We start from the raw sequence: 20,857 nt of genomic DNA on the forward strand, positions 1-20,857 counted from the left end.
AATATCATCTTGGAGGATTAAATGAGATAATGTATGTCAACAGTTTGGTCCAGAGGAAGGCTTTCTAAATGGAAACTTTCAAAAGTGCTGAGATAAAGGAGCCTACAAAGTGAAATAACGGTGGCGGAAGGGTCAGTTAATTCTACTGGTAAGTGGGAAAGAGGAAGACTGAAGGATGAATAAAACACACAAAGTATCAATAGTGAAAAAATTCCAGTGCTGCTTGGCACTTTCTTAGCCCTCATCTCTGCATGGCTAGTTGCTTCTTGGGGTTCTCGGCTCAGATGCCGAGCTGGTGAAGCTCTCCCTGCTACCCCTCCTTTATCTCACTGTATGGTCTTATCCTGTTACCTCCTTCACAAAACTATCTTTATCTGAAACCAATTCTTATTTGCATATTTATCGCCTACTATAATCTTTCCACTTTGAGGACAAGAATCTTACCTTTCTCATAACTGTATCCTTGATAAGTACAGTGCCTACCGCTTCGTGCAATAAATAATTCTTGAATGAACGAATGACAAGGAAATAAGCAAGAAAGCATTTTAATCAAATATAAATGTAGTCAATGCCTTACAGATTTTTTTTAAGTTCTAGGTATTGGAGCTCATACCTTATGATTTATGAAAGTTGGGTGACGTGAGAAAAAAGTAATCGAGGGAGAAATGCTTACTTAAGGGATTGGGTATTTAGGAAAGAGGTACTAAGTAAGGAATTCCATTATACTGGGTTTTAGTTAGTTCTGTACATACCTTTTCTCCCCTTGAGTCCTAGAGGGGGGACAGCTCATTGATTTCTGTACCCCTCGTTAGCGACCAGAACACTGCCTGGAAGGTAGTGGGTGGTCAATAAATATTAGACGAACGCAAGAACCAAGCGGGAAACTAGGAATATACGAATGAACGAGCCGGCTCGGACAGGCTGCAGTTCCTCCCCGGAGCAGAAGGCGGCGCCAGCGTTACGCCAGCCCGACCGCCGGCAGTTCTTGGTCCCTCCGGCTAACCGTCCAACGCTGGGACCCGAGGCCAGTGAAGGATTAGCCAATAGGAAGCCGTCTTATTGTGGGGTCTGCAGAGGTGCCCAATGAGCGCAGCGGGTCTAGGCAAGGGGCGGTGCGACGAGGAGGGGCGAGGGGAGCGGTTGGAGGTGGGAGTTGGCGCTGCGGGCCGGGCGGGGGCTGCGGGCCGGGCGGGGGCCGCGGGGCTGAGATGCGGACGGGGCCGCGGCGGTGACCCGAGCTGCCGCCCGACATGAACTCGCTGGAGCAGGCTGAAGGTACGGTGGGCCGCCTGGGCCGCCGGGATCGTCACGGGCTCCTCCCGGAAGGGAGCTGGAGTCGCGGAGACCCCGCCCGGGGAGAGGAGGCCGCGAAGGATGCGCTGGCGGGGCCGGAGCTGGCGGGGCGCGGGGCGCGGCGGGGGCCAGAGGCCGGCCAGACGCTGCGGCGGCGCGTGGCCTCCGCGGACGCGGGGACGTTGGTCAGCCGCCCGGCCCCGACCGCGGAGCTCCTCGCGCGGGCTGCTTTCGCTTCTGAGCCGTCGGCGCACCTTCGCACGGTGCTGTGCCGATCGCTTCCTGTGTGCCGATAGCCCCGCGCGTGTTCCCCTGCCTCTTGCCGGGTTTGTGGTGACCGGCGCGGTGAGGGGGCGCCTCTTGATCCCCTTTGTAAGGTGTAAAAGACGTGATCTCACCTGCTCTCCCGGAGGGAGCCCCTGGGACGCCCCATCTCGTAGAGCCAGGGGTCGGCGCTTCCTTGTGCCGCGAAGACCTGTACGCCCCTCGGCGGGAGGAAGGGGGAGTGTCTTTCCACACCCGCCGTTCGCAGTGTCAAAAGTCCAGGGAGCCCAGCCAGGAAGCGTAGGCGTTCATTAAATATAGGGGCTGGAAATGGGAATCGGGTAATGCGTTCAAGTAGACCGCGAAGACTTTGATGTTAGATAATAGGTTCTAATAGAAAGTTCTTGGTTCCTGTAGAAGTAAAACTCGACCTGATTTTGATCCTTTTATTTGCAATCCCCCAAATTCTAGCTTTTGGCGCTGGCTGAGGCTGCTGCTGATTTTCCACATACCATTTTACGAAGCTTCTAAAAGTCAACCCGCCAGTTTCCTTATATGTGAAATTGGAATTAAAGAAACCTAATGTTTTTGTCAAGTGCTTAAAGCTGTCATAGTAAACGAAGTAAACAGTGCAGTCATACATGTAAGTTGGTGTGTCAGATCTGAAGCAGTTAGAGTGTCTAAAATTTCGTCTTCATAGACTCAAACTGGTAAGGCAGCTAATCAGAAAATTGGAATCTTTTTACCTAGATCTCAAGGCTTTCGAGAGGAGACTTACTGAGTATATTCATTGTTTGCAACCTGCCACTGGACGTTGGAGAAGTAAGTGCCTCAATGTTTTTTGCAAGGAAAATAAACTGACAATTCATGCTTTTATCCCTGCCTAGCAATGATTTGCTTTTATGTAAAACTTTTGGTTAACAGGTGCTTGCTTTACCAAACCATAAGATTTCCTTTTGTTTTGACAGTTTTTAAACTTATTCAACATTGTAAACGATGCATTATAAAGAAGTTTTTAAGAAGAGGAACTGGCCACTGTAAAAGAACAATATTTTATGTAGTTGAATTTTTATTTTTCCATTAAAATACACATACTTTTTTTTAAAACAGGTAGTACAGATCTGATAAACAACACACAATAAAAATTTCCGTAGTCTGTTCAGCACTTTAACAATTTGCCTGCAAACTATCGAAACAAAATTTCATTAAGGAAAATTATATTTGACTTATACTTGCAAAAGTTATCAAATTACCCTTAGTTGATTTTAACAGAGCATAATTGTGCCGCATTGGCTCCTAACCCGGAAAGGAAATTCACATTGTTACTGTTTATTCATGAGTATCATGAGTACTGCAGAATATGATTTGAAAGAATCGTGGTTACTGCCCCATGGAAACACATAGGAAATGCAGATCAGTATACAGTGATGACATCAGCAAACAAAACGCTTTGCTAATTTATGTAACGGCCAGTCTTAATTTCTTAGATGTTCATTGTTAAAATAAAATTCCTGCCAAGAAGGAAGTACCACTGCACCTAGCAAGCACATACTTTATGTCAAAGTGTAACTCAGTTTGCGCGACCAAAAGAGCACTGTTGAAGTTAGGGGTCTTTTTCTATGTCAAGATTTTTCGTATAGTATTTATTAGATCTATTTACAAAGTTTTAATCATACGCTGTGAGAATTCTGATTGGTCAGAATTCACAAGTAGTGATTTTCCCAGTTGTCTGGTTTACCTAGGAATTACCCCCAAAACCTGTTTCACTGCTACTTGAGAATATTTTCAAATGTGTATGATGCTGTCCTGTCTTATCAAATGTAATATAATGCTTCTTGGATTGATGTGCTTACGTATAAATGACATCAGCTTGGCTAATGTACCAATCAAATAAAGCGTGTGTGTGGGGTCTCTTCTAGTGGGTTTGATTTTGCTTTTGCTGCATACGTATGTGTGTATATATATATATTTTTAATCTGTGTGCTGTAGCATATTTCTTATTGGAAATATAGAATTATAAAAAATTGAATTTAATGTGTTCTGAGCTGAGAACATAATTTTGAAATTTTGGTTCTATTATTGAATGCCTAAAATGAGGTAGATTGTTTGTGATTTGCCTCTTGTGCAAGTACATCACCAGGAATTCTAGATAATTACGGTTTTACTATTTTTCTGTTGCTCTTTGAAGCTTGGTCTCTACATTTGCTGCATGTATGCATCCCAACTGAAAGACAATAACTGTATTGATCTCCAGAATATTTACCAGGTCTTGGTGCCCCTTTATTATTTTTTAGTAATACCATTTATCCTTGTTATACTTATGATCTATTTAGAAATTCTAAAATAATTCTAGCTTAGTAGGAAGAAAGAAACTTTTTCTAAGTTCTACTATCAGTAATTTCTACCCTGACCTTCAAGTACCTTAAAGAAAATCTGATACTGATAGGGTGCTCCACTCTTCCTAACACTGACCTTTGTTTAATTCAGGGCAGTTGTCTGCAAGGCAAAATCCTTTAGTCACAATTCTCAGTGCATTCATAAAGAAGTCTTTGTTTTGTTTGTTTACATTAGAAAATGAGAGGGTTTTTTTTTTTTATTTGAATTTACAAGATCTGCAAAATCAGCTCACAGCACATTGAAAGTTACAGCACGTTGAAAGTTACGTAACATAGAATCTTATGTTAAAGTTTTACCATCTTAGTTCTTACTACTTTTAATTTCATTAATCTTCATAAGTTCTGCCTAAAGTAATAAGGGAGACAGTGTCATCCTCAATTACTAAGGTTCACAATGTTTAAGAGAATTCCTCAAGGTCATGTGGCAAGTCTCCTCATTCCTGAGTGGAGTGCATTTTCCATTTGACGAAGTGCTGCATCCTTTAGCTGTCATTTATTAGCAACTGGTGGCAGTAGCATCAATTGAGCTTGTTTCGTTACTAATTTTGTGTTTGTCTTTCTTCAGTGCTTCTTATAGTGGTATCTGTCTGTACAGCTACTGGTGCCTGGAACTGGTTGATAGATCCCGAGACGCAAAAGGTAGAAGTTTTCATTTAAAATATTGAATAGATTAAATGAGATAATGGATATAGCAGTGCTTTGCTCATTGTAAAGTATTATTCAAATGCTACCTGTTACTACTAGGAGTGATATTAATCTTTATATTAAAAATATGCCTTATATTATTCTGCTTAAGAAAAACTTTGGCTGGCTGTTGTGAATTAAGTATCTTCACAGGGAAAAAGGCCTAAGAAATATTACTCCACTTATATTTCTTCTCATTCATTTGCGAACTTGTGTGCAATTTTTACATATCTCTTTCACATATTTTTATGTATTTCAGTGTAAACATTGTCTTTGTTCTGCTTTGTTCATTTAGTGTCATCAGTGCTAGCTTTTCAAAATTATAACGTTTTCTTTTATGCGTTATCTCTGTTAATACCTTTCCTCATCTTATAAAGCATTTGAAACAACTTTGCAGGAAACATGTAATAAGATAGCAAAACACAAGTATAATAAAAAGTTAGGACTAGGAAAAAGCAGAATAGACTAGGAGGTCAAAACCAAGAAGGAAACCAGGTCCCTAGTAAAGAGGCCATGTGGGCCAGTGCAGTTGCCAGAATTGAGTTATAAGTTAGTCTCTGAGTTACCTAATCAGTAAAGTCACAGTCAGCTCCATGGATTTCGTTGTCTGGGAAGAGAACACATGTATAAGTTCCTTAAGTCCGCAAAGCTTTGCTTTCTCAGTGTTTATCCCTCAAAAAAATTCCTTCCTGAAGTTTGACATAGGAAATATTGAGAGATCTCCCATTGGGGCCTGTCCAAGAATACCCCTCTAGCAAATGCATAAAGAATTTCATAATGTTATTTCTTGAAGCGTCCTTTGATGAAAGCTTATAGCATGTTTCTCAAGTTTCTACCTCTTTCTATTAACTTGTGCCTTAATTTCAAATTCAGGCTTTTTTATTAGAGAAGGTAGTAGTCTCCAATTTTTCAGTGAAGTTTTTTCCCCCCAGTGCAGCTTCATTTAGGTAATAATAGTGTAATTTTCACAAATCTTAACCCTACCCCCTTTTTAAACTGTAATTAGGTAGACTGCTTCCAGTAGCTTTATTTATAACCTCTTAGGTTATGCAGAAGAAAAACCTAATAGTAACACTTTTGTCAGCAGTCTAAATGGCAGTTGAGACTGCTGGGGGTTTATTTAGCATGTAGTCTCCCTGACTTTCTCCACTGGGTGGAAATAAAAAAGGATAGGAAGCAGGGGAGGTTGGTGATGGGATTTTATGTTAATAGAGGGGTTTTTATGCCAGTTAGGAAACTCTCCTGTGTGTTCATTTATAAAAAGCTGATCTTAAGGTTGTGCTTGGTATTCATCTTTAGGGGAAGGGTGAAGGAAGCTGACAAGAAGATTGAAAAAGGTCTATCTTGGGAAATGAATCTGACTTCTAATTGGGAAAAATATAAGCTGATTTCAGCTAGTTGAGATCTTAATAAAACACAGAATTAAATGTAGTTTGAAATAGGCCCAAAACTCTGTAGTTAATATAATTTTCTAAATTAGGTAAGAATATAACTATTAGCCTAAGGGTTAGTTCTTTATGTTTCAGTATTTAATAACCTCCAACTCGACAGGATTTTAGACAGCACTTGTGTCTGTAGTAGGAGTTGCCTACTCCACAGCCGGTGGCTCGCTGGAGGAGCCCCCGGAGAGAAGGCACGTGGCACCCTGGGCAGTCCGAGAGCGCCTGATCTAAAGGGGGCAGCTGCCCTCCAGATGCAGTTGATTGTTGCCGTGGAGGAAAGAAGGCTGATACCGACTGACCTAATTAAAGTTAAAACAGAAAATGCTGTATGTGCCAACATTGTGCAGGCTACGTGCTGGCCTGTGGGAGTTAAACTGTCCTCAGAGGTGTTAGGAAGACATTCCTCTAGAATATTAACCTTTCTTCGTTGTCTCATCTTTCTTCCCTCTTGATGTTTTCAGCCTTTCATTTCTTCATTTGACAAATGTATTTAATCAGTACCATGCTAGGTCATCTACCTGATTCTTTCAGTAAGTTTAGTTCTCTGCCTTGAAACATGGATGTATCTCCTGCATACATGAGAGTGGAGTGCACATGCCCTTAGCTTGATTCTCTTGCTCCCATTTAGTTACTAGTCCACTTGATTTCTTTTTCCAGACTCTAAATACTTGTCTTCTCTCCTGCTTCAGTCTACATTCCTATTCTGCAGTAGTCTGGCTTCAGTGCCTACTCTTGTTACAATCCTGGATCCTTGTCCCTCTACATATTCTTAGGATTAGTGTATTGTCCTGTTTTCTGCTATCATCTGATTATGCCCAGATCTGCGATTAGCCCTTTGTCTCTCTTAAACTCTAGTTCTTTATTGATAGCTACTAATTATTTGTCCCTGTTTGAATGTCGTATGGCCATCTAAATCGCAGTAGCTTCAAAACCAAACTCATTTTTTGTTCTGCAGAGAGGAAGGGTGCTACTGGAGCTGAGTCTTATAAGGACATGCAAAAATGGGGAGGTAGGAATCAGTGTTATTTTAAGATTTTTAACATTTTATCTTTCAAACTCTTACAGGTGTCCTTCTTCACATCATTGTGGAATCATCCATTTTTCACCATCAGCTGTATCACTCTAATAGGCTTGTTCTTTGCTGGAATACACAAGAGAGTAGTTGCACCATCAATGTATCCTTTACCATGAATTGAGTTATATTATCTGGACTAAATTAAAGCACCTTCTCAGTGTTCTAGGTTCTGTTAAAAACTTGCTCTTGAGGGGGCCAGCTGGGTGGTGCAGCAGTTAAGTGCGCACGTTCCACTTCGGTGGCCCAGGGTTCATGGGTTCAGATTCTAGGTGTGGACATGGCACTGCTTAGCAAGCCATGCTATGGTAGGCGTCCCACATATAAAGTAGAGGAAGATGGGCATGGATGTTAGCTCAGGGCCAGTCTTCCTCAGCAAAAAGAGGAGGATTGGCAGCAGCTGTTAGCTCAGAGCAGTTCTTCCTCAAAAAAAAAAACAACTTGCTCTTGGGGCCAGCCTGGTGACATAGTGGTTAAGTTTACGTGGTCCGCTTCAGCAGTCCAGGGTTCGTGGGTTCAGATTCCAGGTGCCAGCCTACTCACTGCTTATCAAGCCATGCTGTGGCAACATCTCACATACAAAACAGAGGAAGATTGGAATGGATGTTAGCTCAGAGACAGTCTTCCTCAAAGCAAAAAGAGGAAGACATGCAACAGATATTAGCTCAGGGCCAATCTTCCTCACCAAAAAACCGAAAAACAAAAAAAACAAACTTGCTCTTGAAATAAGTTTTCCTTTGACCACATTTATTCAGTATCGCCGCTCGATGTCGAACTGTATTAGCAGAGTACAATATGTCTTGTGATGATGTAAGTACTGTCTTCATTAGAACATTGTAGACATGCATGAAAGGACTGAAATGTTTTGGCTTAAGTAAAACAGACATTTTATTTATAAAATGTCTCCATGGAATTAATAGTAGATATAGTCCTTACAGCACTGATTCTAAGACTTTTTTTTTTTACATTTTAATATCTCTGAAATTGAGATGCATCTAATAGTCAATGGTGTCTTATAATTAAATTGATAGAATTGACAATTTAATCTTTCTTAATGACATAAACTCATGATTCATCTTATAATTCAAGCCATCTTAGATTCAATGAAATGTAGTTGTCATTATTGGCCTAAAGTGGCTCGGTGGGTGTTGATTTGTAAACTATTATTATTTATCTAATGGTATTCTGCCCTGAGCTAACTGCTGCCAGTCCTCCGCTTTTCGCTGAGGAAGACTGACCCTGAGCTGACATCCATGCCCATCTTCCTCTACTTTATATGTGGGACGCCTGCCACAGCATGGCATGCCAAGCAGTGCCATGTCCGCACCTGGGATCCGAACCAGCGAACCCCGGGCCGCCAAAGCGGAACATGCAAACTTAACTGCTGTGCCACCGGGCCGGCCCTATGAAAGCATTTTTAATCCTCAATTTTAAGAACTATTAAACAAGTAATACTACCCAGTTTAGAAAATTAAAGAGCAAAACAAGTATTAGAGCAAGAAGACAGCTGGATCAATGGCAGAGAATAACAACTGAACACTTCAATTTTCAAAAAATTAGTAGAGGGCTGGCCTGGTGGTGCAGTGGTTGGGTTCCCACGTTCCACTTCAATGGCCTGGGGTTCACCATTTCCGATCCTGGGTGCAGACATGGTACCGCTTGGCAGGCCATGCTGTGGTAGACGTCCCACATATGAAGTGGAGGAAGATGGGCATGGATGTTGGCTCAGGGCCAGTCTTCCTCAGCAAAAGAGGTGGGTTGGCCGTGGATGTTAGCTCAGGGCTAAGCTTCCTCAAAAAAAAAAATTGGTAGAGAACAAAGATAGTATTTCAAGTCATAGGGAAGAAATAGGCTGTTTAGTAGTGTTGAGACAATTGGCTCTTCACTTGGAAGAAAAATGAATTTAGATCTCTGTCTCGCATCAATTAAAAAACTAAATTCCAGATGAAGTCTTAAATATGTTTAAAAAGACATACACATCTCAGCATAGAAGCATTAGAAGAAAATACAGAAGAATATGTTTATAACCTTGGGACAGAAAAACATCTTAAGACACAAAACAAAAATGCTGTGATGGAAGAAATTGGACACATTTAACTGCACCAACATTTGAAATTTTTGTGCAGCATAAGGCAAGAAATTAAGCTGTGGTTAGAAGAAAGTACTTGTAAGGTATGTAATAGAGGATAGTATCCAATATATTTAAAGACCTATTAAAAATCAGTAAGAGAGGCCAGCCCTGTGGCCTAGTGGTTTAAGTTCAGTGTGCTCCTCTTCAGGGGCCCAGGTTTGGTTCCCAGGTGCAGACCTACACCACTTATCAGTGGCCATGCTGTGGTGGCAACCCACATACAAATTTGAGGAAGATTGGCACAGATGTTAGCTCAGGGTGAAGCTTCCTCAAGCGGAAAGAGGAAGATTGGCAATGGATGTTAGTTAGCTCAGGGCAAATCTTCCTCATCTGAAAAAAAAAAGATCAACAAGAAAAAGACAAATAGTACATTTTAAAAATGGGAAAAGGTAAGTCCTGTTACAGAAATGGAAATACAAATGGCCAGTAAACACACAAAGATTGGACAGCCTCATTTGTAATCAGGGATGTGCAAAGTAAAACTGAGTTTCCATTTGTGTTACCTGTCAGATAGGCAAAAATTAAATACTTTGCTAATTCCGGTACCGTGGTGAAATGGATGCACCCATACACTGCCTGTTGAGAATATACTTTGGTACAGCCATTTCGGAGGGCAGTTATCATCATTATAAAATGTAAAATGTGCGTCCTCATGACCTAACCGTTTTGCTTCTCTCCATCTACCCTGTTGAGGGGGACCATCACACATGCATACAAGGAGGGAAGTACAAAGTTGTTCATTGCAACATCCTTTGGAGTCGTGAAAAAATGGAAACAATTTGTATGTTTCTCAACAGGGGAGTAATAAAATAGGCTGTGCTATAGCCACATCATAGGAAATCAGAAGTGAGTCTATACGTGTAGACATGGGAGGATCTCTGAAACATAATGTTAGGTACAAAAAGTAATTTAGCAAACAGTATGCTCAGTTTGGTACCATTTTTTTACAATTTAAATTATGAAAATTTTCAAACAAAAAAGTAAAGAGAAGACTGTAATGAACTCCCATGTGCCCATCAGCCAGTGTCATCGTAACCACAGCTCACAGTCATTCTTATCCATGTTTACCCCGCCCAGCGTCCCTTCACTGCAGTGTTTAAACAAATCCCAAGTGATACATGTTACCCTCAAATATTTCAGCATGTTAGAAACACCAAATTTTTATTATTTATATATATGAATGTAAATCCATAGAAAACAATCTGGAAGAATTCATGCTAAAACTGGTTTCTTCTGTAAGAGGGGTAGAACTTGAGGTAGGTGGAAAGGAGGACTTTAGTTTATATGTATTATTTGAATTTTTCATAATGAGTTTACATTAATGTCTTATGTAATTTAAAATAGATTAAAACCTTGAATAAACAAATAGTGGTACAGTCATGTGTCACTTGATAGGGACATGCACTGAGAAATGCATCATTAGGCAATTTTGTCATTGTACGAACATCACAGGGTGCACTCAAACACAAACCCAATGGTATAGCCTACTGCACACCTAGGCTGTGTAGTACTAACCTTACGGGCATGACTGTATCTTCATAATGTGGAATACTGTATATTTCATGAGGTATGAAAGGTACAGACTACTGAAACATAGTAGCGTGGATGGATCTCAGAAACACATTGAGTGAAAGAAGTAGGTGCAAAAGAACACACACTGTGTGATTCCATTTATTTAAAGATCAGAGACAGGTACAGTTAATCTGTGGCAAGTGAGTGTGTCCATGTAGGGAGTGGGGATACCAATGACCAGAAAGGGACATGGAGAAACTTTCTGGGTAATGGTGAGGCTCTGTAGCTTGATCTGGGTGGCAGCTCCATGGGTGTATACATTTGTCAAAACTCATAAAACTGTACACAAGATTTGAGCATTCTGCTGTATATAAATTATACCTCATAAAACAGTGGAAAAATTAGTATCAAAGTACTACCAAGATATCAAGGAATTACCAAAAATTAAATGACCAAAATTTATGTGAAATTGAGAATCAAGAGGTAGCCAGAATCCTGACACTTTTGACCTGAGGATGATAATAAAATGTTAGTTAAAACCACCTAGAATCTTACCAACCAGAGATGATCACCATGTTTTATATATTGTATATTCTCATTTACTTTTTGTAAAAGAAAGATGTTATGGATTTTTCAGATCTGCTTCTTTGACCCAACATTAGAATTTAAAAGTGGCCGTGTATTGGACATTAACCATGTGTGAAGTCCTGGGCTTATCTTTTTACCTGCATTATCTCAATTAAGGCCTTCCATTTTGTTCAATTACATATTGTCCCATTTTATGGGGGCATCATAATTTAATCCCCTATTGGACATACAATTGGTTCCACACTTCCTTTATTATATGTGTTGTGTGTTTTCCACCAGAACTTAAAACCCTTGAAGACAGAGGACTTTGTCTAGTTCATTACTGGATCCCTAGCATTTCATGCAGGCCTGGCACATAGTAGGCACTCGATAAATGTTGAATGAGCATTAATAACACTTACATGTACATGTTTACATTCGCAGTATGGTTTCCTTCAGGTAAATTCCTAGAGGTGGAATTCTTCGGGTTATGTGGTGTGCACTTTTCTTTTTTTGAATAAACAGGGCAGCTGGCCCTACAGAAGAGTTGTTTCTACTTAAACTTAACACCAGCAGTATATGAGCATCTGTTGCTCCAACTTTGGTTTACAGTTTAACTTTAGGAAATTAAAAACTTAATGTTGGGAAAGGAGAAATGTGTTTGCTCAAATATGTAGTTTTGTTTATGTCTTATAAACTTTGGTAAGGAGCATAAATCAGTCTGCACAAGTTGGGGTGCTGTCTTATCCAGCAGGTTGATTGGCTGATTTTTAGGTAGCCAGTGGACAGGAAATTCATCAAATGAAGGTTGTATGTGTGTTCTTTAAAGGAATAAAGATTTCAGAAAAAAGCTCCACACAAAGAAAACGTTGACAACATAACCATTAATGGCTTAATCTTGACTAAATGTAGAGAGGTGTTCTCATATCCTTTGAACGCCCTTTACAGTTTATAGGTGAGTGGTGGTGTTTTTGCTAGAAGTGTGTATTGAAAAACTTTTTTTTTTCCTTTCATTTTTACAGACAGGAAAGCTAATTTTGAAACCTAGGCCACATGTTCAGTGACAATCTGCATTCATTGTTATGGGACCTAAAACAGCCTTTCTGCAAATAAGTGATAAAGCAAAAAGCCATAAGGGATTCCTCTTACAGTTGGACATGTGAAGGTCATAGTAACAACTGACGAGAAGTGTGCAATATTTCCCCAGCTTGTCCTGATGATGGTGACTCGCATCATCACTGGTTTGGTACCTTTGGTTATCTGTGTTTCAGTATTAGTGTCACTTTAGTACTTCAGACTCTGCAAAGATGTTTGCAGATGAAGGATATATGTATGTTACTAAGTTAAACTTAGAACCTCATCCAGTTTTTATAATGTATTTTTGCAAACTACTGTAAATAGTAAATCAATGCCAATGTTAAAGAGGAAACCGTTATGTGGACTTTGTTCTCCTACCCCAGTATTTCAGGAACATCTGCTTGCCATCTCCACAGCTCTTTACAGACAGCTGTTGTGTGTAGCTGTGCCTTTCGTTCTCACACTTCTCTCTCTCAGTCAATGCAGGAGTAACGTCGTCGGATTGAGCTTAGACTGAGGAAAACTCATCTCCATTATGTTGCAAAATTATAGATGTTTTGAGAAACGTTTTTGTTAAATGTGAACTTCAGCCACTATTGTGGTGGTGTTTTCCAGTTCATTGTTTTCATTTAATGCTAAATATACTTTATATTTTTTAATAATTTTAATAGTACTCCAAAGGCTTCTGAATATAAAGTTTAGTTATAAATTATGTTGTCTGGGAAAACAAATAGTCATTGTTTTAGGTAATTGGATTTTATGCTGTGGTAGACATGCTGTTAAATAGTATCGCACAAGTGTAATTGATCTCCACTCCATAACAGGGATAACTTGGGAGCTGTGCCACAAACTAGAGTCGACAATTCTCACTGTTTAGAGAGTGTTAATGACATACTGTGTATGCATATTAGCCACATGTACTATAATAGCCCTAAAAATTAAACTATTGGGATTGCTGTAAATATTTTAAAGAACTGGAGGTGCCTTTTACCTGTTTATTTGAAGATTTTGAAAAGGTTTAAATTATTTCATGAGCAATCTTTTACATTTCATTTAACATAAAGCTGAAAATTCAGTAACGGGACAAAAACTTTTTAACAAGGCTACCATTTAACTTAAATATGTTTATCTTGGCTTTCACATGTATAAAATTTTATTCTTTGAACTGCAGCAATAAAACCCTTTGCTCCTAAGAAGTCTTAAGAGGGTATTCTATACTGCTTTGTTTTATTTTCTGTAAATTTTGTAGGCAAATATGTGCATAAAAATAAATACTTTATATATAATTAGTGATTGGGCTTTTTCCTTGGTTTATTGTAAGTCTGTAACTCTGAAAAAATATAAAAGCATACTGTGTATGTCAGATATAGGCGAGCTCCAAATGAGATATTTTACTTCAATTCTGTGTCTGTTACTAGCACATGGGTTCTTGTTGTCCCCCAGGATGGAAATCAAGAGAGACAACAAACGGGAGTAGAAAAGTAAAAGATTATTAGCTTGTGCACGGGAGAGGCACAAGGGAGTCTGTGCAGAAAGGAAAGGGGCAGGTGACCGGCTAGTTAGGGAGCGGGATTGTGGAGCATTTATTAGGCAAAGGCTGGGAGGAGGGCCTTGTCATGGCATGTAGGGGTAGGTTGTGCCTGCACCTGCGTTGTGTAATACGGCACTACATGCGACACACATATCATTAGCATGCTAGCTCTCCACCGCTGGATGTGATTTTTACTATGCTAATGGAGGTAGGGTCGCTTTCAGATTTTTAGATTTTTTCATACCTTTACTTGTAGCAGAACAATTCGTTTTCCAAAAACATCTTTGCTCTGGTTGAAACGGCCCAGGGATCCTTGCCAGGTTAGCTGCCCTTCACCGCCACCCTCCGCCTCTCACACCCGCTTCCACGCGCTTCGGGAATTACTGACTGAGGCCAGTCCTCTGATTTCATAGGTGGGGAAGACAGTGTCAGAGTTTCAAAGTGACTTTACTCCAGGTCCCCACGACTTATTAAAGACAGAACCAGCACCAGAACCCAAGTCATTGACTCCGACTGGAAGGATGTTTGTGTGTGTGGAACTTAATTCATGAGCCATCACAGTGTTATGGTTAAGAATGTGGACTCTTAGGCCAGACTGTCTGGATTTGAATCTCAGATCTGCTACTTGCTAGTTTTGTAACTTTAGGCAAATTATGTACCCTTAGTGTCCTCATTTATAAAATGGGCATAATGCCAATCTCCTAGGTAGATAATATATAGGATATAGGTATAATGCCGATCTGCCGGGTTTATATCGAGTATTAAACATTTTAATTCATGTAAAGCACTTGAACAGTGTTTGGCTACACAGTCAATGCTCAGTAAATCTAGTTGTTAAACCAAATCCTAAGGTGAAAAAAAATAGATCTCATTGTTGCACATTTACCCAATGTCAACATCAGTTGAGATAACCGTAAGGAAATTCTGCTTCTCTTTTGAACCACGCAAACTCCTGAATACTAGATTAAATGCAAAAATAAAAGATACTTGGCCTCTAATGATTAAGAAACCTAAAATGGTTCTAGGTGTTTTCCTCCTCTCAAGCAACCTCACTTGAAAACATCATGACTTGTGGCTGCCTGATGGTGCTGATCTTGGGGGGCCCTTTTCTCCTTTAGAACTGGACTCTCGGTTAGCATTTGGTAGAGACAGCTCAGAATCCTAGCTGGCAAATGCTCTGCCTTCATCAGCAAGTAAAGTGGCTCTATCATTTCCTCTCTGTTGAAACCATAGAACCTTGAGTCTCATTCTTCTTCAGAATGAACTTTCTATATGCTTTTACATTGAGTAAGTATAATTTCTATCTTTTCCCCTAAAAATAGAAAGTGCATCTTGAATCCATCGTGGAACACAAACATTTTAAAAACTGATGTTTTTAGTGTATGATTGGTTATCTCTTATGTAAATCTGATTGTGTGAGAGACAAGAAAGTAAAAGGATATCTGTTGTCTGAAATTGTAGGTGTGCTCTTTCATCACCTTTGTAGACTGCCCTTTATGTGGCAGGTGCTTTGCTGGGTGTTAAAAATGTGTGAGGGAGAGTTTTTGCTGTCGCAGAACTTGTCATCCAGTGGTGAATGCAGACCAGTGATGGAGCAGTTACTATGTGGTTTAAGTACTATGAAAGGTAAAAATGTAGGACACCCAAGGGAACAGGGTCCAGCCCAGATAAGACTTTCTAAAGAAGGTTATTTCCAAACAGATGTGAAGGGTCCGGGGTGGGGAGCGGCAGGGGGAGCAGAGCGGGCAGAGGCAGTTCTTGAATGCGGCTGGCAGCATGGAGTTGGAGATGGGTTGTGACAAGAGGTGAGGCTACAAGTAGGTAGGAACCAGGGGTTGGGAGTTTGGTGAGGGCAGGGGGAAGCCGCCAAGGGTTTAGAGTAGGGAAGTGACTTAACTGGATTTGCATTTTGTGATCCGGACTGAGTGCTGTTGCAGGGGCATGACCTGGGAGGGCAGCTGGGAGCTGCTGTTGTCGTCCAGGTGAGAGCAGCGGGCTCGGGGACTAGAGTTCAGGGAGTGGAAGCAGGGAAGTAAGAGCTTTTGGAAGTCAAATGAGTGGGACTTGGTGGGAGGCCTAGAGAGGGACCAGTGGAGCGTAAAGCTACCACCACCACTACCACTACCGCTTTCTCATCCTATGTAACCTGTTACAGAAGTAAAGCTTCTATGATCACCAATTTTTGGTAACTATTATATCCTCCTCTTGGACATTCCCCATGCTCTGAAGCGTATTAAAAGTTCCAAGTGGTCCTGCAGTAGTTTCTGCCTATTTCCCTGCCATTTTGTGAAATACCTATTAACATACACTGGATATTTGGATATTTATCATGCTTTCTGTCTACCAACCTCCTTTTGAGTACCCTTGCTAGGTTTGGGGAATGGTGTCAGCCAAATCACTCCAATCTCTCCCAGGACAACCTAAAAAACATCTCTGACTCCTTTGCGTTTGGGCCCCAGGCATGAGGGGAGGCCATAAAGCCGCTTAGCTCTTGGTGGGTGTTGTTGCAGGGTGCTTAGTGCTTGGTGATGGTGGTAGTACCAGGCTCCTCATCTAGCCAGTCCGATGGCATGGGTTTGGCCATTTTTTCCTAAAAGTTTAGCCTTGGATTGGTCTCTCTAGACCTCCTCAAAATTCCATGAGTTACCCAATATCCTTTCAATAATCTGTTTTCTGTTTAATCAGCCAAAGTCAGCTTCTCCTAACTTGCAACTAAGATCCTGACTGGCAGAATATTACACAAAAGGAGTATTCCAGGGAGCACACTTTGAGGAGGGTTGATCTGTGTAAAACTAGGGAGCTGCTTCAAACCAAGCATGATGTCGTCTGCCAGCTAAGGGGGCTTCGGGCCATGTGTAGTGGAAGAGCCCAGGCTGGCAGATTGACTTGGGTTATGGTCTTGGTTCCTTCATTAACCACCTGGGCAAGTGACTTATTCTCTCTGAACCTTGCTTTCTTCATTTGGGCCTGTTAGAGCTACCTTGCAGAGTTGTTATAAGGACTAAATGAAATAATGCATGTAAGAAATAGAACTCTGATTTTTTTTATTACAAACTAGTTTTTAAGTCCCTATCCTGAGTCTTTGTCCTATGTGTATCTATAGTACCCAAGAGCACCTGGCATGTGGAAGATGCTCAGTTACTGTTGGTTGAACGAATGAGTGAATCCTGACTTTGGTATTGAAATTGAGTTTGTACATAATTACACTAACTCATAAGTTTTCTTACATAATTTATTTGGCTGTAGGAGAGGTTTTTCAGATAGAAAGCTAATGCTAAGACTTGTCCTTTCAATAACAGTAGGGAAACTAGAATAACTGTCGATTACAACTTTGTTAAGTAAATCAAGAGATGTGTCCTGGCTGGAAGTTGCTTTTTCAATTTTAAGTTTCCTACAATTATCTATCAATATCAGATTTATTCTTTTCCCTGCTCTACCCTGAAAACCATTCACAAAAAAACACCCAACAAGTTGTTATTATGGAAAATTTTAAGCACATGTAAAAGTAGAAAGAGGAGTATAACGAATGCCCATGTACCCATCACTCCAACAATTGTCAACATATACATAGCCAGTCTTGTCTCTCATATATGCTCTGTCTCCGTCCTCCCTCACCCCACAAAGGATTGTTTTGAAGTAAATCCCAAATATTTTATCATTTCTTTTATAAATATTCCAGTAAATATCTCCAAAGGATAAGGACTCTTAACCATAATACCATATCACCTAAAAAATTAACAATAATTTCATACCATTAAATATTCAGCCCATATTTTCCCAATTGTCTCATAAATGTCTCTTTTACAGTTTGTTTGAATCAGATTCAGATAAAGTAAATTTGAACAGCAACAGTTTGGAAAAACACAACCTAGGGGCTGGGACTGAGTTTCTGAAATCCCTGTTTCTGAATTACATCTGATTACATTTGTGAACTTAACTTATGCATGTAGAATATGTTTCCAATAAATAATGTAGAGTGACTCCTGCCAAGAGCTTCCACAGTAAACAGCATTCTCATAGTGAACACCACTACTCTCTCTTCATGTATTAACAACCACATAGGAAATGGGGAATCCAACACACAAGCCACAATCAAAGTCCAGGATGGCCACTGTGCAGCATCCTTAGAGAGCTCCCAGTCCAGATAAGAAGCAGGAGGATAGGAAGGAGATCGCAGGGAAGAAATTGGAACGGATATGTTTGACCGTATGGAAAACACTGTTGATAGACAGAGATGTTGGACATTTGGAAAAAAATGACAGATTGATGGGAAACCAGGATAAAGGCAATTATAAACTCCATTAAAAATGAAGGGTTGCACAACAAAGGAACTGTGGTTTTAGTGGACTTCTTAGTGCAGCAGTGAGCAATACTTGCATTGTCCTAGTACTTTAGACAGTGACTGTTGATTTAATCAAGACTTGTACAGTTTTGTTGGATGAAGGGAGAAAGGGAGGAGGGAGTATAGGAGAGCTAAGTCCTTACCTACCAGGGCAAGAAATCAAGAAATAACGTATGACAGCGACAAATTAGAAAGAGCAATAGCTTATCATTTGGGAGTATGGAGATGATAATAAGAGAAATAGGTACAACAGTTGAGAATGTTTGCTTCCTAGAAAGGGCTTGGGAAGAAAGAAGGCAAGGGACTGCTGTTCTTCCTTTTAGGACTTTTCAAATGGTGTATGCACGTGAAGTACTTCTTTTCAGTGAGGGAGCTAGAGAAATATGAATTTGCTAGATGGAGTAGTTCATTTTACAAGTAGAGGAACAGGTGTAGAGAGCCTTTCACCCAATTTGGGAGCCCTTGCCCTCCTCTTAGTCATTTTCTGTGTTCCTCCCTTTACCTGGTGTTACCCATTACAATTTGGATTTCTTCAGTTTACTAGCTCTTCAGTACATACCAGCAAATTCAGTAGGAGACTGTGTATTGCAATTATTACAAACCAACTCAAGCCTGTCCATGTAGGGTCAATCCTGTCTTTGTCATTTACAAATCATGTGCTCTTAGGCAAGTAGCTTAACTTCTCTGCGCCTCAGTTCTCTCATCTCTAACAAGGGGATACTAACATCACATGGGACTGTTGGGTTAAATAGCCTAATACTTGCAAAGCTCTTAGAGCAGTGTCTGGCACATAGTGATGGCTCAATAAATACTAAATGCCAATGGGACACTCACTCTCCAAATAGGGAACAGAATCCATTATAATTACCAATGAGTCTGAAGGGACTGATCAAAACAGGGATAGGTTCTGCAGGCTTTTTAAAATTCAACTTTATTCAGGTTAACCTACAGGTAATAAATCTCTTATTACTATAAAATATTCTACAGTTTGATGAATTTCGATAAATGTAGCACCCATATAGCAGTCACCACAGGCAAGATACAGAACATTTCCATCACTCCAAAGGATTTCCTTACATCACTTCCCAGTCAACTCCCATCCCCAACCCCTGGCCCCTGGCAACTACTGTCCAGCTTCTATCACTGTAGATTAGATTTGTGGTTTCTAGAGTTTCATATAAATGAAATTACAGTATAATCAAATAGTACAATACTCTTGTTTCTGGCTTCTTTTACTCAACGTATTTTTGAAAATTTATCTATGTTAATATGAGTATCCATAATTCATTCCTTTTTCTTTCTTTTTTGTTTCTCCTTATACCTGTTGATGGGCATTTCAGTTGCTTCCAGTTTGGTGCTATTATTAATAAAGATTCTATGAATATTCATGTACAAGTCTTATGGATATTTTCACTTTTCTTAGGAATACCTTGGAGTGGGATTGCTGGATCATAAAGGCTGAATGTATGTAACTTTAAAAGAAACTGCTAAACTGTTTTCTAAAGTAGTGTCCCATTTTAATTCCCACCAGCAATTTTTGAGAGTTCCAGTTGCTATACATCCATTAAAATGGCTAAAATGAGAAAGACTGACAATCCTGGTTTGGGGAAGGATATGGAACACTGGTTCTGTTGATTTTTTGGCAAAGAGGATGCCCTTACACTGTTTTCTCAGCACTCTAGAACAATAGTAATTAGTGTCTATTTTGATCATAACCATTTAAGGTTTGTCACTTTCCAAAGGCTGGGTAAATTAGATGGGATTTAGGGCAATCCGTATTAGGATTAAATCCTAATTTACAAGTAGAATTAAATCCTAATTAACAAGCAGAAGTGACTTGTTCTAACCTAGATATTTTTTCAGTGTTTAATTTGGCCAAACAAACAACAAGGCAGGCGATAGATTTGAAGGGCAAAGATGTAAATATCCTACAGCACAAAATTGATCTGGCTCATTTCAGCCAATGATATGTTTTCTTTAAAAAAAAATCTTTTAGAATATTGTTCTCTATTTGAAGACATTTTTAACCTGCTAGTACAAAATAAAGAATTGAAAGACTACTTCAGCAATTGGTGTATTTTTTTCACTTTTGCTCTTGGTCATTACCATTCAAATCCAGCCGCCTACTTCCCGGGAAAATCCACAGGACTCCGCCCCTCGGCCAGGTCTGGCCCCGCCCATCCTCTCCTCTACGCCTGCGCGCTCTCCGCTCCAGCCCCCTCCTCGCCCTGACACGCCGCGCGCCTGCGCACTGCTTCCCCACGTGGGCTCGGGCCGTCAGCGGGCCTAGCCGAGCAGCGGCGCGAAGCCCCCCTCAGGCGACAGGACCTTGCCACCGGCTCGGCAGCCTTGAGCGTCTTGCTCTTGCCCTCCTCTCTTGGTCTTTTCCCCGGCGCGTATCGCCATGGGCAAGAGCCGGACGAAGCGCTTCAAGCGACCTCAGTTCTCCCCTACCGGGGACTGTCAGGCCGAGGCGGCGGCGAACGGCACTGAGCAAGAGGAGGACGAGGGGCCGGCGGCGGAGCTGCTGGAAAAGGTGAGGCGGG

At 40.6% G+C, this 20,857-nt stretch overlaps 2 protein-coding genes across 6 annotated transcripts in view; both read left to right on the top strand.

Annotated features, from left to right (window-relative positions):
* Positions 1 to 1,100: 1,100 nt before the first annotated feature.
* CNEP1R1 (CTD nuclear envelope phosphatase 1 regulatory subunit 1) lies at positions 1,101 to 20,448 on the top strand. 3 transcript variants are annotated; one of them, XM_070611833.1, is made up of 7 exons: positions 1,107 to 1,275; positions 2,308 to 2,379; positions 4,519 to 4,592; positions 7,145 to 7,254; positions 7,907 to 7,961; positions 19,735 to 19,775; positions 20,431 to 20,448. In XM_070611833.1, the coding sequence occupies exons 1-6, from the start codon at positions 1,251 to 1,253 to the stop codon at positions 19,771 to 19,773; spliced, it is 375 nt and encodes a 124-aa protein (XP_070467934.1). In that variant the 5' UTR covers positions 1,107 to 1,250; the 3' UTR covers positions 19,774 to 19,775; positions 20,431 to 20,448. The 3 variants fall into 3 exon arrangements, with proteins under 3 accessions (XP_070467932.1, XP_070467934.1, XP_070467933.1); XM_070611831.1 differs by lacking the exons at positions 19,735 to 19,775; positions 20,431 to 20,448 and adding an exon at positions 12,384 to 13,724 and having other exon boundaries at positions 1,101 to 1,275; XM_070611832.1 differs by lacking the exon at positions 20,431 to 20,448 and having other exon boundaries at positions 19,735 to 20,371.
* HEATR3 (HEAT repeat containing 3) overlaps positions 20,431 to 20,857 on the top strand; it is a 35,092-nt gene continuing 34,665 nt past the window's right edge. Inside the window, exon 1 of one of the 3 annotated variants that reach the window (XM_070611827.1) lies at positions 20,431 to 20,847. In XM_070611827.1, the coding sequence (XP_070467928.1) occupies positions 20,716 to 20,847 (132 nt within the window). In that variant the 5' untranslated portion in view covers positions 20,431 to 20,715. The remainder of the gene's footprint in view (positions 20,848 to 20,857) is intronic. The other 2 variants (XM_070611829.1, XM_070611828.1) reach the window with 2 other exon arrangements.

Source organism: Equus przewalskii, chromosome 3 (assembly GCF_037783145.1).
Source record: "Equus przewalskii isolate Varuska chromosome 3, EquPr2, whole genome shotgun sequence".
In the NCBI taxonomy this organism is placed as follows: Eukaryota; Metazoa; Chordata; class Mammalia; order Perissodactyla; family Equidae; genus Equus; species Equus przewalskii.